Raw genomic sequence first — 12569 nt, forward strand, 5'->3', positions numbered from 1 at the left:
TAATCCCAGTTACTTGGGAGGCTGAGGCAGGAGAATACCTTGAACCAGGGAGCTGGAGGTTGCAGGGAGCCGAGATCATGCCACAGCGCTCTAGCCTGGTGACAGAGTGAGACTCCGTCTCAGACCAAAAAAAAAAAAAAAAGAAAGAAACAACTTTTGGTTCTGTCTCTATTTTTCTATTCTTTCCTTCATTCATTTCTGTTATAATCTTTATTATTTCCTTGCTTCTTCTTGCTTTGAATTTAGTTTGCTGTCCTTTTTCTAATTTCTTTTTTTTTTTTTTTTTTTTTTTTTGAGACACAGTCTCTCGCCCAGGCTGGAGTGCAGTGGAGCAATCTCAGCTCACTGTAAGCTCCGCCTCCCGGGTTCATACCGGGACTTCAGTGTAGCTGGGACTACAGGTGACTGCCACCAAGCCCAGCTAATTTTTTGTACTTTTAGTAGAGACAGGGTTTCACCGTAACATGTCAGTCAGGATGGTCTCAATCTCCCGGCCTCATGATCCGCCCACCTCGGCCTCCCAAAGTGCTGGGATTGCAGGCGTGAGCCACTGTGCCCGGCCTCTAATTTCTTAAGGCAGAAATATAGGTTATTGGCTCACTATCATTCTTTTTTAATATAGACGTTTACAGTTATAAATTTCCTTCTAAATACTGCTTTAGCTGCATCCCATAGGTTTTGGTATGTTGTGTTTTTGTTTTCATCTAACCCAAAGTATTTGCTAATTTCCCTCATGATTTCTTCTTTCACCCATTGGTTATTTAGGAGTATTCTGTTTTAATTTCCACTTTTTGTGAATTTTCCAAATGTCCTTCTGTTATTTATTTCTAATTTCATGCCATTGTGCTCAGAGAACATATTTAGTATGATTTCAGTACTGTTAAATGTACTGACACTTGTTTTCTGACCTAGCATATTGTCTATTCTGGAGAATGTTTCATGTGCACTTGAAAAGGATATACATATTCTGCTACTGTTTGGTGAAGTGCATCACAGATGTCTTTTAGTTAGTCTATAGTGGTGTTTCAAGTCTTATATTTCCTTGTTGGTCTTCTGTCTAGTTGTTCTATCTATCATTGAAAGTGGGGTATTGAATTCTCCAACATTGTTTGCTAATTATATTTTAAATAAATAGAGATGGGGTTTCGCCATGTTGCTCAGGCTGGCCCTGAACTCCTGGACTCAAGCTATCCACCTGCCTCAGTCTCCCAGAGTGCTGGGATTACAGGCATGAGCCACCACACCCAGCCCCAAGTTTTACTGTTGAATTGTCTGTTTCCCTTCAATTCTGCCAACTTTTGCTTTGTATATTTTGGGGCTCTGTATGAGGTCTGTATATGTTTATGATTGTTATGAATTCCAGATGAATTGACCCTTTATTCTTCCTTGTATCCAATACTTTTTGTCTTAAAAAGACTATTTTGGCTGATATTACTACATTCACTTCTGTTCTGTTTTGTTTACTGTTTGCATGATGTATCATATTTCTTCCTTTTACTTTAAATCTATTTGTGCCTGTCAATCTAATTTGTCTCTTATAGCATATAGATAGATCATGGGTTTTTTTTGTTTGATTGTTTGTTTGTTTTTTGAAACAGGGTCTCACTCTGTCACCCAGGCTGGAATGCTGTGGCACGATCATGGCTCACCGCAGCCTCGACCTCCCAGGCTCAGGTGATCCTCCCACCTCAGCCTCCCAAGTAGCTGGGACTACAGGTAAGCGTCACCCCACCCAGTTAATTTTTATATTTTTTGTAGAGACAGGGTTTTGCCATGTTATCCAGGGTGGTCTCAAACTCTTGGGCTCAAGCAATCTGCTGACCTCAGACTCCCAAAGTGCTAAGATTACAGGCATGAGCCACTGTGCCTGGCTTGGTTCATGTATTTTTTTCATTCTACCTATCTCTGCCTTTTGGTTGCAGTGTTTAATCCACTTATGTTTAATGGCTATTTTGCTATTTGTTTTCTACATGTCCTGTGTCATCTTTGTCCCTGTGTGCCACCATTACTGCCTTCCTATGTGTTAAAAACACATTTTCTAGTGTATCATTTTAATTCCTTCGCTGTTTATTTTTTATTTTTTTATTTTTATTTATTTTCTTGGTGTTTACCCTGGGGATTATAATTAACATCTTAACTTGTAACTATAGACCTTGCTTTGATTGAAGTTTCTATTTAGAATTTCAATTATCTAGTCAAATTTAGTTAAGAAAAATAAAAAGGAGCTCTTCAATTCACAAATACACTAGGAGGTTCTTAAAATAAGCAACTGCCTGTGGTATGAACACTTACCTTATCTAATAATACATTCTGCCACAACCTAAAGATACTGAGGTAACTTCTATCCCTGGCACCAAAAGATGTGAAGAAAAACTGCAAAGAAAAATAATAGGACAATTTTAGTGTCATGGAAAATAAGAGGAGATTATCTGTCATGAAGGTCTATGGGGACTTGCTTATGGTTAAAACAAACTAGTAGGTCAACACTGCCTACTTTGTATACTATTTTTATTTAACTTTGTATTATAATAGAAGAAACACAGGTAGTTGCTATATGAACAAGGTGTCTTTACAAAATGTATCTTCCAATAAACACAATTTTGTCAGTGTTTACTAGCAATGGGGACTTGAAATAGGTAGCTATTTATGTTTCTCAGTTTAACTGTGGAAATCAATCTAAATAAAATTATGAAAAAATGAAAACTTTTATTCTGAACTTTGCAAAGAGATATGAATTGGTTGCCACTTGAGCCAAGTATACACAAAGAATAAGAAAAAAATACATGTGGATTTCAGATAAGATTTAAGGATCTTAATTTTTAATTACATCAGTTTTCATGGTCTTCTAAAACCTCCAGATATACCTCTCTCTGCTAATTATAGATACAAAGCACCCATGCTAACACTGCACTTTTCTTTGAATGCTGTAACAGAAAAGTAGCATGTTTCAATCTATAATTCTACATTTTATTTAATTGATTTTTGCAAAGTCATATTTTAAAATAGGCTTTTATAAGAAAATGCAACAAGACAGCACTAAATACAGTCTTCTCAGTGTTTTCTCTCTTCCAGTTCCCTAGTTAATGACCTTTCATGGCTAAGCAGCTATTGTTAGGAAGGAGAAAGCTCAGTTCTATGCTGGATTAAGTTATTTTATTAAGTAAAATATCAAACAGATAATATTTTGGATGTTAATGCTTTTCATAGAAAGACTTTAGAGTGCTATTTTCTAATTCATTAAATTGAAACTTTGCTATACATTATTCATAAAGCAAAACTTTTTACAAAGAAGATATACACAGGATCTCTTCCAAATAGAATTATATACATAATATGTGATCTAATGATCAATACTTGCTGTTCCCTATTCCCTTTTCTTAGGCCAAATTGTTTTGCCTAATTATAATAACCTTATAACCCTGTGTTCAGATATATAGATTTTAAAAATCTCCTAGTCTATCTCATTTTCACCACTGTGTTATGCTTGCTAATTCCCACTTCCTGTACTAAATAGCTTAGTATTAACTTTATCTACTCTCATGCACAACCACCACATTCCCAACTCCTTAAAATGACCAGCTTTTTGGATAATCTACATAAATTACTACCTTTCTTTTATTCCTTGCTAGATATCCAACCTCAAAAACATATTAATAAGTCTTGATTTGGCTGGGCACGGTGGCCCACGCCTGTAATCCCAGCATTTTGGGAGGCCAAGGTGGGTGGATCACCTGAGGTCAGGAGCTCAAGACCAGCCTGGCCAACATGATGAAACCCGGTCTCTACTAAAAATACAAAAATTAGCCTGGCATGGTGGTGGCATGTGCCTGTAGTCCCAGCTTCTCGGGAGGCTGAGGCTGGAGAATCGCTTGAACCTGGGAGGTGGAGGTTGCAGTGAGCTAAGATCATGCCACTGCACTCCAGACTGTGCGCCAGAGTGAGACTCGGTCTCAGACAAAAATAATAAATAAATAAATAAAATAAAATAAATCTTCATTCAATAATAGCCTTCTTATGAGTTTGGGAAGAGTTCCGGATAATGATATCTCTAAGTCGCTGAGGCATAGAATATATTCTAGAACCTAAAACAACTAAAATTGCTATGATTAACCTTCCTTTAGTCACAGAGTATATAAAAGGGGTGAATATTTAGTAGTACAGAATTTTTTACCATGATGACGAAAAAATGAAATCATTGCGTTAACATAGTGAGGAAGTTAAGACCACGGTCTCTGCAATTAAATGAACTGGGTTCACAGTCTTGTTCTATCACCTATTGTTAGTTCTGTGAATTGGCTCACTTTTCTTTTCTTTAGTTTTCTCATCTACAAAGTGAGAATAATTATCACAGTGGATCTTTATAAGAATTAAATAAGAAAATATATGTAAAGAGCTTAAAGTAGTGTCTATATAACAGTAAGTGTTCAGTAAATGCTGACTTACAGACATTATTAAAATTTAAATGCTTGATCCTGAAATTCCATACATGTGTGAGAAACGTCACACATGAGCATAAGAGGGCATGGTCAGGCTGTTCACTGCAGCACTGTTTGTAATAACAAAATATTAGAAAGAAACTAATTGTAAAGGAAATCGCGGTATATCCATTCTATGAAATACCATACAGCATTTTTTAAAAAATAGGTGGGTCTATCTACATATGCAGACCTATGACTACAAGAGATAATGTTGTTGTTGTTGTTTAAAAAAAAGGAGAGCTGATGAACAACACATATAAGATTACATTTACTTTTTTTAAAAAAGAGCAAAACCGTACATTTATACATGCATGCCTGTATGTAAATACAAAGAAAGGAAGTCTGAAAAGTCTGAAAAGATATATACCAAACTGACAGCATTTGCCTCTAGAAAGAAAATGGATTGGGGATTATGGGTATGGAATGAAGATGTTAGTTTTGAAATTGTTTGATTTTTTTTAAAAAAATGAAAAAGTATATTATGCATTAATTGTAAAACTAAGGATATTTAAGTCTTCCTCTTTCCTTCCCAAACAGTTCAGCCCTAAAGCTATTGGTGGAACAGACAAAAGTAGGCATCCACACTAGGAGTGTGGGAGGCAACAGAGGAGGTGCAGTAGCCTAAAGCAAAGTGTCAAAACCAGATGAGAATGAAGAGGTTGGCCGGGTGCAGTGGCTTACACTGGTAATCCCAGCACTTTGGGAGGCTGAGGCGGGCAGATCACCTGAGCTCAGGAGTTTGAGACCAGCCTGGTCCATATGATGCAACCCCGTCTCTACTAAAAATACAAAAATTAGCTGGGTGTGCTGGCAGGCACCTGCAATCTGAGCTACTGGGGAGGCTGAGGCAGGAGAATTGCTTGAACCCGGGAGGTGGAGGTTGCAGTGAGCCGAGATCGCGCCACTGCACTCCAGCCTCATTGACAAGTGTGAAATTCTGTTTCCAAAAAAAGAAAAAAAAATGAAGAGGTCTTCCCCTGTGTGGATTGTCAGAGCCTAAGTGAGTAAGGGCCTCCACATATGGTGATGACGTGGAGAACTGTATTAGAACAAGAACGGGGTGAAAAAAGTATGGAGGAGGAGCATGAGTCAGAGTTCAAGGAGGGTGACCACGTAAAGGGGTAGCTTTGTGTGTGGTGTCAAGTGTCAAAGACCAAACATGGTGAAGAGTGGCCACGAATGTAGGGTGTGTAGTGGCACACCCTACAATGACATGTCAGAACCAGAGCAGGTGAGGGCGGCGTAGTGTTAAAGAGTCCATGAAGGTGGTCTTGTGCTGGAATATCAGAGCCTGAGCAGGGTGGGGACAGCAACCACACATAGTGACAAACTGGCACAAGCAGGGAACAGAGGGTGTCCCTGTAGAGGGTAATCTGGCAGAGGGTAAAACAACTTGGCATGGAGTATCAGCCCAAGCAGGACAAAGAGAGTCGGTTTTTTGTTTTTTGTTTTTTGAGATGAAGTCTTGCTCTGTCACCCAGGCTGGAGTGCAATGGCACGATCTTGACTCACTGCAAGCTCCACCTCCTGGGTTCATGCCATTCTCCTGCCCCAGCCTCCCGAGTAGCTGGGACTACAGGCGCCCGCTACCACGCCTGGCTAATTTTTTGTATTTTTAGTAGAGACAGGGTTTCACCATATTGGCCAGGCTGGTCTTGAACTCCTGACCTCACGATCCGCCCGCCTCGGCCTCCCAAAGTGCTGGGATTACAGGTGTGAGCCACTGAGCCCAGCCGATAGTTTTTACATGATGACAGCATCTGTGTCATAGTGTCATGGGCAGCAACGTGATTCTAAGTGTCAGAAACCAAGTCAGGTAATGAGGCATCCATGTGGGAGAGAGGTGGCAGTGGAGGTGAAAATTGGTTATACAAAGGCCCAATGATTAAATAAGTAACTATACTAAGGATAATGGGAGCCTGGTTTCTCACAACCAGAGAAAAGAGTTACAAATATGGAAAGGAAGAAAACAAAAATAAACTCTGTAGTGTTAGATGGGACTTGGAGGTCCTGATGTGAATTTATGTTTTGGATGGATGGATGGATAGATGGATAAATAGATGTATAAGTGAGTGTATATATGTGTATGCATTATGCATATGTGTGTGTGATTATATAGATTTAATGTACACCCTTATTATGCCCCCTTAAAGGGTTTGAAAATAGTTATACCCCTCCCCCAATCCCATAGCAATGAACACACTGGCTTCTTTCAGTTTCCCCTAAAAGAAACTAGGATTCCTTGGAGAAGTGGTTGATCCCAGGGCTGGGGCAGGGAAAGCCTGAAACATCTTGGGCCAAAAAAATAAGAAAATGCTCAAACACACTGAGAATACTCAAAAGGATACTGGAGCCAGCTTAAAGGGCTCCCACTGGCCAAATTTGGAACAATGTGAGCATCAAAATAAATAATGATAGTAATGGCTTATAATTCATTGAATAAGATAAGAAATCACCAGTTCATACTGACATAAGTAAATGAATGGATAAATTCAAAGTATGGTAAGACTGGTATATCTGCATAGTTTCAAAATACCTTCCCCCAGGCTGGGCGCGGTGGCTCACGTCTCTAATCCCAACACTTTTAGAGGCCAAGGTGGGTGGATCGCCTGAGGTCAGGAGTTCAAGACCAGCCTGACCAACATAGTGAAACCCCATCTCTACTAAAACTACAAAAAAATTAGCTGGGCATGGTGGTGCATGCCTGTAATCCCTGCTACTTGGGAGGCTGAGGCAGGAGAATCGCTTGAACTCAGGAGGTGGAGGTTGCAGTGAGCCAAGATCGCACCATTGCACTCCAGCCTGGGCAATAAAAATGAAACTCCGTCTCTTAAAAAAAAAAAAAAAAAAAAAAAAAAAAAAAAGCCTTTCCCCAAAATACTTATTACTACAAAGGAAAATAGATTATACTAAAGTCTGCAGACACCACCTTAATCGAATGTTCAAAGTAGATATCACCAGTAATGGTAGAAGTTAAAATCATGTGCCATCTGATAGGATGTAGTGGTGAGAGCAGAGCGTCATTTCCAGGTATTTCTTCCAAAATTACATAACCTAAATTTAATCACAAGGGAACATCAGACAAACACAAATTGAGGGATATCCTACAAACTAACTGACCTGTAATCTTTAAAAGTATCAAAGACATAAAAGTCAAGAAAAGACTAAGGAACTCTTCCAGGAAATTAAGGAGCATGATAATTAAATGTAATGTGTAATTCTGAACTGAGTCTGTTTGCTATAAAGGATATTATTGGGATAGTCATGGAAATTGAATGGGGTCTAAGAATTGAATGGTGGTAACAGATCAGTGTTAATTTTTTGATGTTGAATTATATTGTGGTTATATAGAAGAATGTCTTTGTTGGAAGTACATGCCAGAGTATCTAAGGTGATAGAGGATCAGGGTAAGAATTTATTCTCAATTAGTGCAGGAGCAAAAGCTCTTTGTACTGCATTTGGAAGTGTTCCGTAGGGATAAAACTGTTTAAAAATAAAAATAGCCAGACTCAGTGGTGCACACCAGAAGTCCCAGCTACTTGGGAAACTAAGGTTGGAGGATCGCATGAGCCCAAATGCTTGAGGCTAGCCTGTGCAACATAGCAAGACCCTGTCTCTAAAAAAAGAATAAGATAAAAAATTTAAAGTGAATTTAAAAGAATATCCACAAGATTAAAAAGTACAATTACAAAGATTTAATATCACAGTACTAATACTCTCTCCCCTCCTCCCCCAAAACTCTCCCTGTCTCTTTTTCTCCCTCCCTACCCCTCTTCTTTTTTTCTCTTTCCTTTTTTTTTCTTTCCTTCCTTCATCTCCTTCTTTCTTCTTTCTTTTTCTTTCTCATCACTACACTTCTAATATCTCTCACGCAGGGCCCTAACCAATTTCCCAGGTGGTTAAGAAATATTCTTGATATATCCCCACTAAGAAATGGCAGATATTGTAGGTGAATAATAAAAATTATGTCAGTTAAAGATAATTGCCTGTTTTAAAAAAAGAATACAGTGGTTAGTGCTCATGTGTATGCTATCCAAATCTCTGTTCACCAGGAGCATTTTTTATTAGTTGCTATTGTGCAGTGATTACTGACTGAAAAATACTCATGGAATTATTAGAGTATTTAGAAATAAGGACATTGTGCTAATGTTACCAATCTAGAAATGAAAAATATGGGTGAAAGTTATCTGTAAACTATAAAGTACAAAAAATGTTAGCAGTCATTTAAAGTTAACGACTAATATAACTGCATACAGAATTCTAGTATTAAACATATGTGTATCAGATATTCCTAACTCCAGGAAGAAATGTCTAATTTCCCAATGTTGATGGTGAGTATGAGGCAGATTTTCTTCACATTATGTAATATAACAAAGATAGAAAAGTTTTTCACCTTTTCACTTTCTGTAACTATCTGGATAGCATTTGGGATGAGTCGAGCAGTTTTCTCCTTGGTCATGAAGGTTATATTCTTTAAAGCAATAGAAATCTAAACACACAAAAGAATTTTTTAATGTATTTTTCAGAAACATACACAATACAAAATGCCAAGTATCCCATCAATCTAATCCAGAATATTCAACTTTGCAGTTGAATGTTCCTCAGGTTTTTCGACCTGAAGGAGTTAATAAGTACATGCTTGTATTCTCTGAGAAAAACAGGGTAAGCAGTTTGCCCTGCAGTATTCTCCCCCAACAACTCCTCTATCTAACATTAGTACAAAGTGTGAAAAGACATGTGGGTGTTCATGTTCCACATTAACACACAAACAAAAATCAGACAATCTGTCACTTAAGACATGGTTTTGGCAGCCATTAAGATATATGTTCAAGCTTTTTTCAATTAAAATATCTTTAACGATACTGGAACTCAATGTGTTAAATCAGAAAAATATATTATACTCATATATACAACACATGTTTGTATTTACAGGCACACTAGTTTAGATGCACAATTATATATAAATTTACTTTGGAATCATCTAAAGTACAGTTTTTAAAAGAACTGTATCTATCTCTATGCAATTATTTGTATCAACAAATCAAATGCAAAATGTCTTACTGTAGTTTCCCATCTGAAGATGTTGCTATAGAAACATAGCCAGTTTTCTGAAAGGTATAGTCGTCCCTGAAGCAAAATGTCCCTCTGAAGAGCACAAGCATAATCTACATACACAAAAATAAGATACAGCTTATTCATGAAAATCTGAGAAATTAATAGACCTTATACTATATTTCAACAGATGGAAAGTCATCACTTTTTGTCCATTAGTTCATTCATTCACTGCTTCATATACTTTGGACACCATATGTCAGATATTTTGCTGTGCAGTAGGATTAGCAGAAATGGCTCTTGCCTTCATGGAACACAATGTACAGGGAAGGCAGAAAATACACAAATATAGAAATAAATATGATAATGACCCAGTGTAGAGAAAGCTATGACAGCATATGCAGGTATGAGGAGGGCAGGGCAGAGAGTGTGTATCAGGAAGGATTCTTCTAAAAACAACTGATCTTTAACATGAAAAGATCAATAAAGGGTCAGCAGGATCATAAGGGAACAGCATATGCAAAGGCCTTTTGGTAGAAAAAAACACAGCACATTTGAGGAACTATTAGATCTTTGGGCTGGAGAAGCTGGCAAAGCTAGGTCATGTAAAGTCTCACAAGCCATAGTAGACTGCGGTTGTCATGAGATGCCACCGATGACCTTTAAGTGGAAGGAATAGGAACAGATGTATATATTTAAAGATTACTTTATTCACACTATGAGAATGAATTATGATAAATCAGTTGGAAGTCCAGAGAAAAGTTGATGGTGACTCAGACCAGAAGGTGACCATAGTAAGAGACAGAGTAGTTAGATTAAGACATATTTAGGAGGTAGTACTGATGGCGAATTGGTGATTGATTAGATGTTAGACAAAAGTAAAGAGGGGTCAAAGATGACTCAGAAAATTATATACATTTTAAGTCAGTTTCAAAGTTGTTTCTCTCAGCTGGGCTGGGCGCAGTGGCTCACGCCTGTAATCCCAACACTTTGGGAGGCCAAGGTCGGCAGATCACTTGAGGTCAGAAGTTCGAGACCAACCTGCCCAACATGGCGAAACCAAAATGCTTTCTACTAAAAATACAAAAATTAGCCATGGTGGCGGGCACCTGTAATCCCAGTTACTCAGGAGGCTGAGGCAGGAGAATCTCTTGAACCTGGAAGGCGGAGGTTGCACTGAGCTGAGATCGTGCCACTGCACTCCAGTCTGGGAAATGGAGCTAGACTCTGTCTCCAAAAAAAAGAAAAAGTTGATTCTCCACGTCACCACTGAAGTCCAGCAAAATCAAGTCTGCCTGCCAAACAAGTTAACAAGTTAATACCATGCCTCTAAGGATAAGATCTGGCTCTGTGAAGAATGTAAACTGTACTGCTAAATTATTAATAATATAAGATATAAAGGGCTGCTATGAGGAGAATTAGCTTAACTGCTAAATTTTAAAACTCTATAAACTAATTAGCAATTTTAGGAAGATGTTCCATAAATCTCAAAATGTTTCCACTTAGTCATGTTAAATGTCTAAGCAAGTACTAAAAATTGAGCAAAGTAATTCAGTCTTTCACAATGTTTCCATCAGCAAAACAAAACTGAGGTGCCACCAAACAAAATTTTCTTGTAAATAATTAAGCGGGTTAGGTTACTCATTAACTAGTCTCCATCACTAAAACAGAGATTGGGCTAAAGGTCACCTTGAAATATCTTGAAATTTGTTTCCAAACCACCAAACCATTTTATCAATTAAATGCTTCTCAAATTTCAGACCAGAAATATCTGGTTGACTTATTAAAACACATATTGGGCCAAGCGTGGTGGCTCACACCTGCAATCTCAGCACTTTGGGAGGCCAAGGTGGGCGGATCACCTGAGGTCAGGAGTTTGAGATCAGCCTGGCCAACATGGTGAAACCCCATCTCTACTAAAAATACAAAAATTAGCCAGGTAAGGTGGCAGGCACCTGTAATTCCACCTACTCGGAAGGCTGAGGCATGGGAATCACTTGAACCCAGGAGGCAGAGGTTACAGTTAGCTGAGGTCACGCCATTGCACCCCAGCCTGGGCAACAGAGTGAGACTCTGTCTCCGAAAAACAAAACAAAACAAAACAAAAAAAACACCATATTGCTAGGCCTCTCCCCCCAGGTTTCTGATTAAATTGCCCTGGGGTGAGTCTGCATGTCCAACAAGCTCTCAGGTACTGACAATGTTGCTAGTCTGTGGACCACACTTTAAGAAACCACCGCATTATTTTACATTAACTATGTTCAAAGGCATAGTAACCACCTAGATTATTTTAACTGAAGACTATTTGATATACATCAGCAGACTTTTTCCAGGGTTTTTTGTTGTTGCTGTTGTTGTTGTCTCACTCTGTCGTCCATGCTAGAGTGCAGTGGCGCAATCTCAACTCACTGCAACCTCCGCCTTCTAAATCAAGCGTTTCTCATGTCTCAGTCTCCCGAGCAGCTGGGATTAAAAGCGTGCGCCACCACATCTGGCTTTTTTTTTTTTTTTTTTTTTTTGACATGGAGTCTCCCTCTGTCGCCCAGGCTGGAGTGCAGTCGTGCGATCTAGGCTCACTGCAAGCTCCACTTCCCAGGTTCACGCCATTCTTCTGCCTCAGCCTCCCCAGTAGCTAGGACTACAGGCGCCCGCCACCATGCCCGGCTAATTTTTTGTGTTTTTAGTAGAGACGGGGTTTCACCGTGTTAGCCAGGATGGTCTCCATCTCCTGACCTCGTGATCTGCCTGCCTTGGCCTCCCAAAGTGCTGGGATTACAGGTGTGAGCCACTGTGCCCAGCCTGATTTTTTTTTAATGGCTTCTTGTCCAGGTGCAGTGCCTCAGGCCTGTAATCCCAGCACTTTGGGAGGCCAAGGCAGGTAGATCACTTGAGATCAGGAGTTCAAGACCAGCCTGGCCAATATGGAGAAACCTCATCTCTACTAAAAATACAAAAATTAACTGGATGTGGTGGTGCGTGCCTGTAATCCCAGCTACTAGGGAGGCTGAGACACGAGAATCACTTGAACCTGGGAGGTAG

At 39.0% G+C, this 12569-nt stretch overlaps 1 protein-coding gene across 9 annotated transcripts in view; it reads right to left on the minus strand.

The window, feature by feature from the left end:
• The window catches only part of GRAMD1C (GRAM domain containing 1C), a 105122-nt gene that overhangs the window by 61823 nt on the left and 30730 nt on the right, over nt 1-12569 (minus strand). For 8 of the 9 annotated variants that reach the window (XR_012431695.1, XR_012431694.1, XM_005548110.5 and 5 more), the window contains 3 exons: nt 9540-9643; nt 8872-8967; nt 2293-2373 (listed from right to left, as the gene is read on the minus strand). Coding sequence is in view for 7 of the 9 variants with exons in the window: in XM_005548110.5 (XP_005548167.3) it covers nt 2293-2373; nt 8872-8967; nt 9540-9643 (281 nt within the window). In the remaining 2 variants the exon portion in view is untranslated. Of the gene's footprint in view, nt 1-2292; nt 2374-8871; nt 8968-9539; nt 9644-10639; nt 10758-12569 lie in introns of all 9 variants that reach the window. The other variant, XM_074033436.1, reaches the window with a different exon arrangement.

The sequence above is a fragment of the Macaca fascicularis genome, chromosome 2, assembly GCF_037993035.2.
Source record: "Macaca fascicularis isolate 582-1 chromosome 2, T2T-MFA8v1.1".
Lineage (NCBI taxonomy): Eukaryota > Metazoa > Chordata > Mammalia > Primates > Cercopithecidae > Macaca > Macaca fascicularis.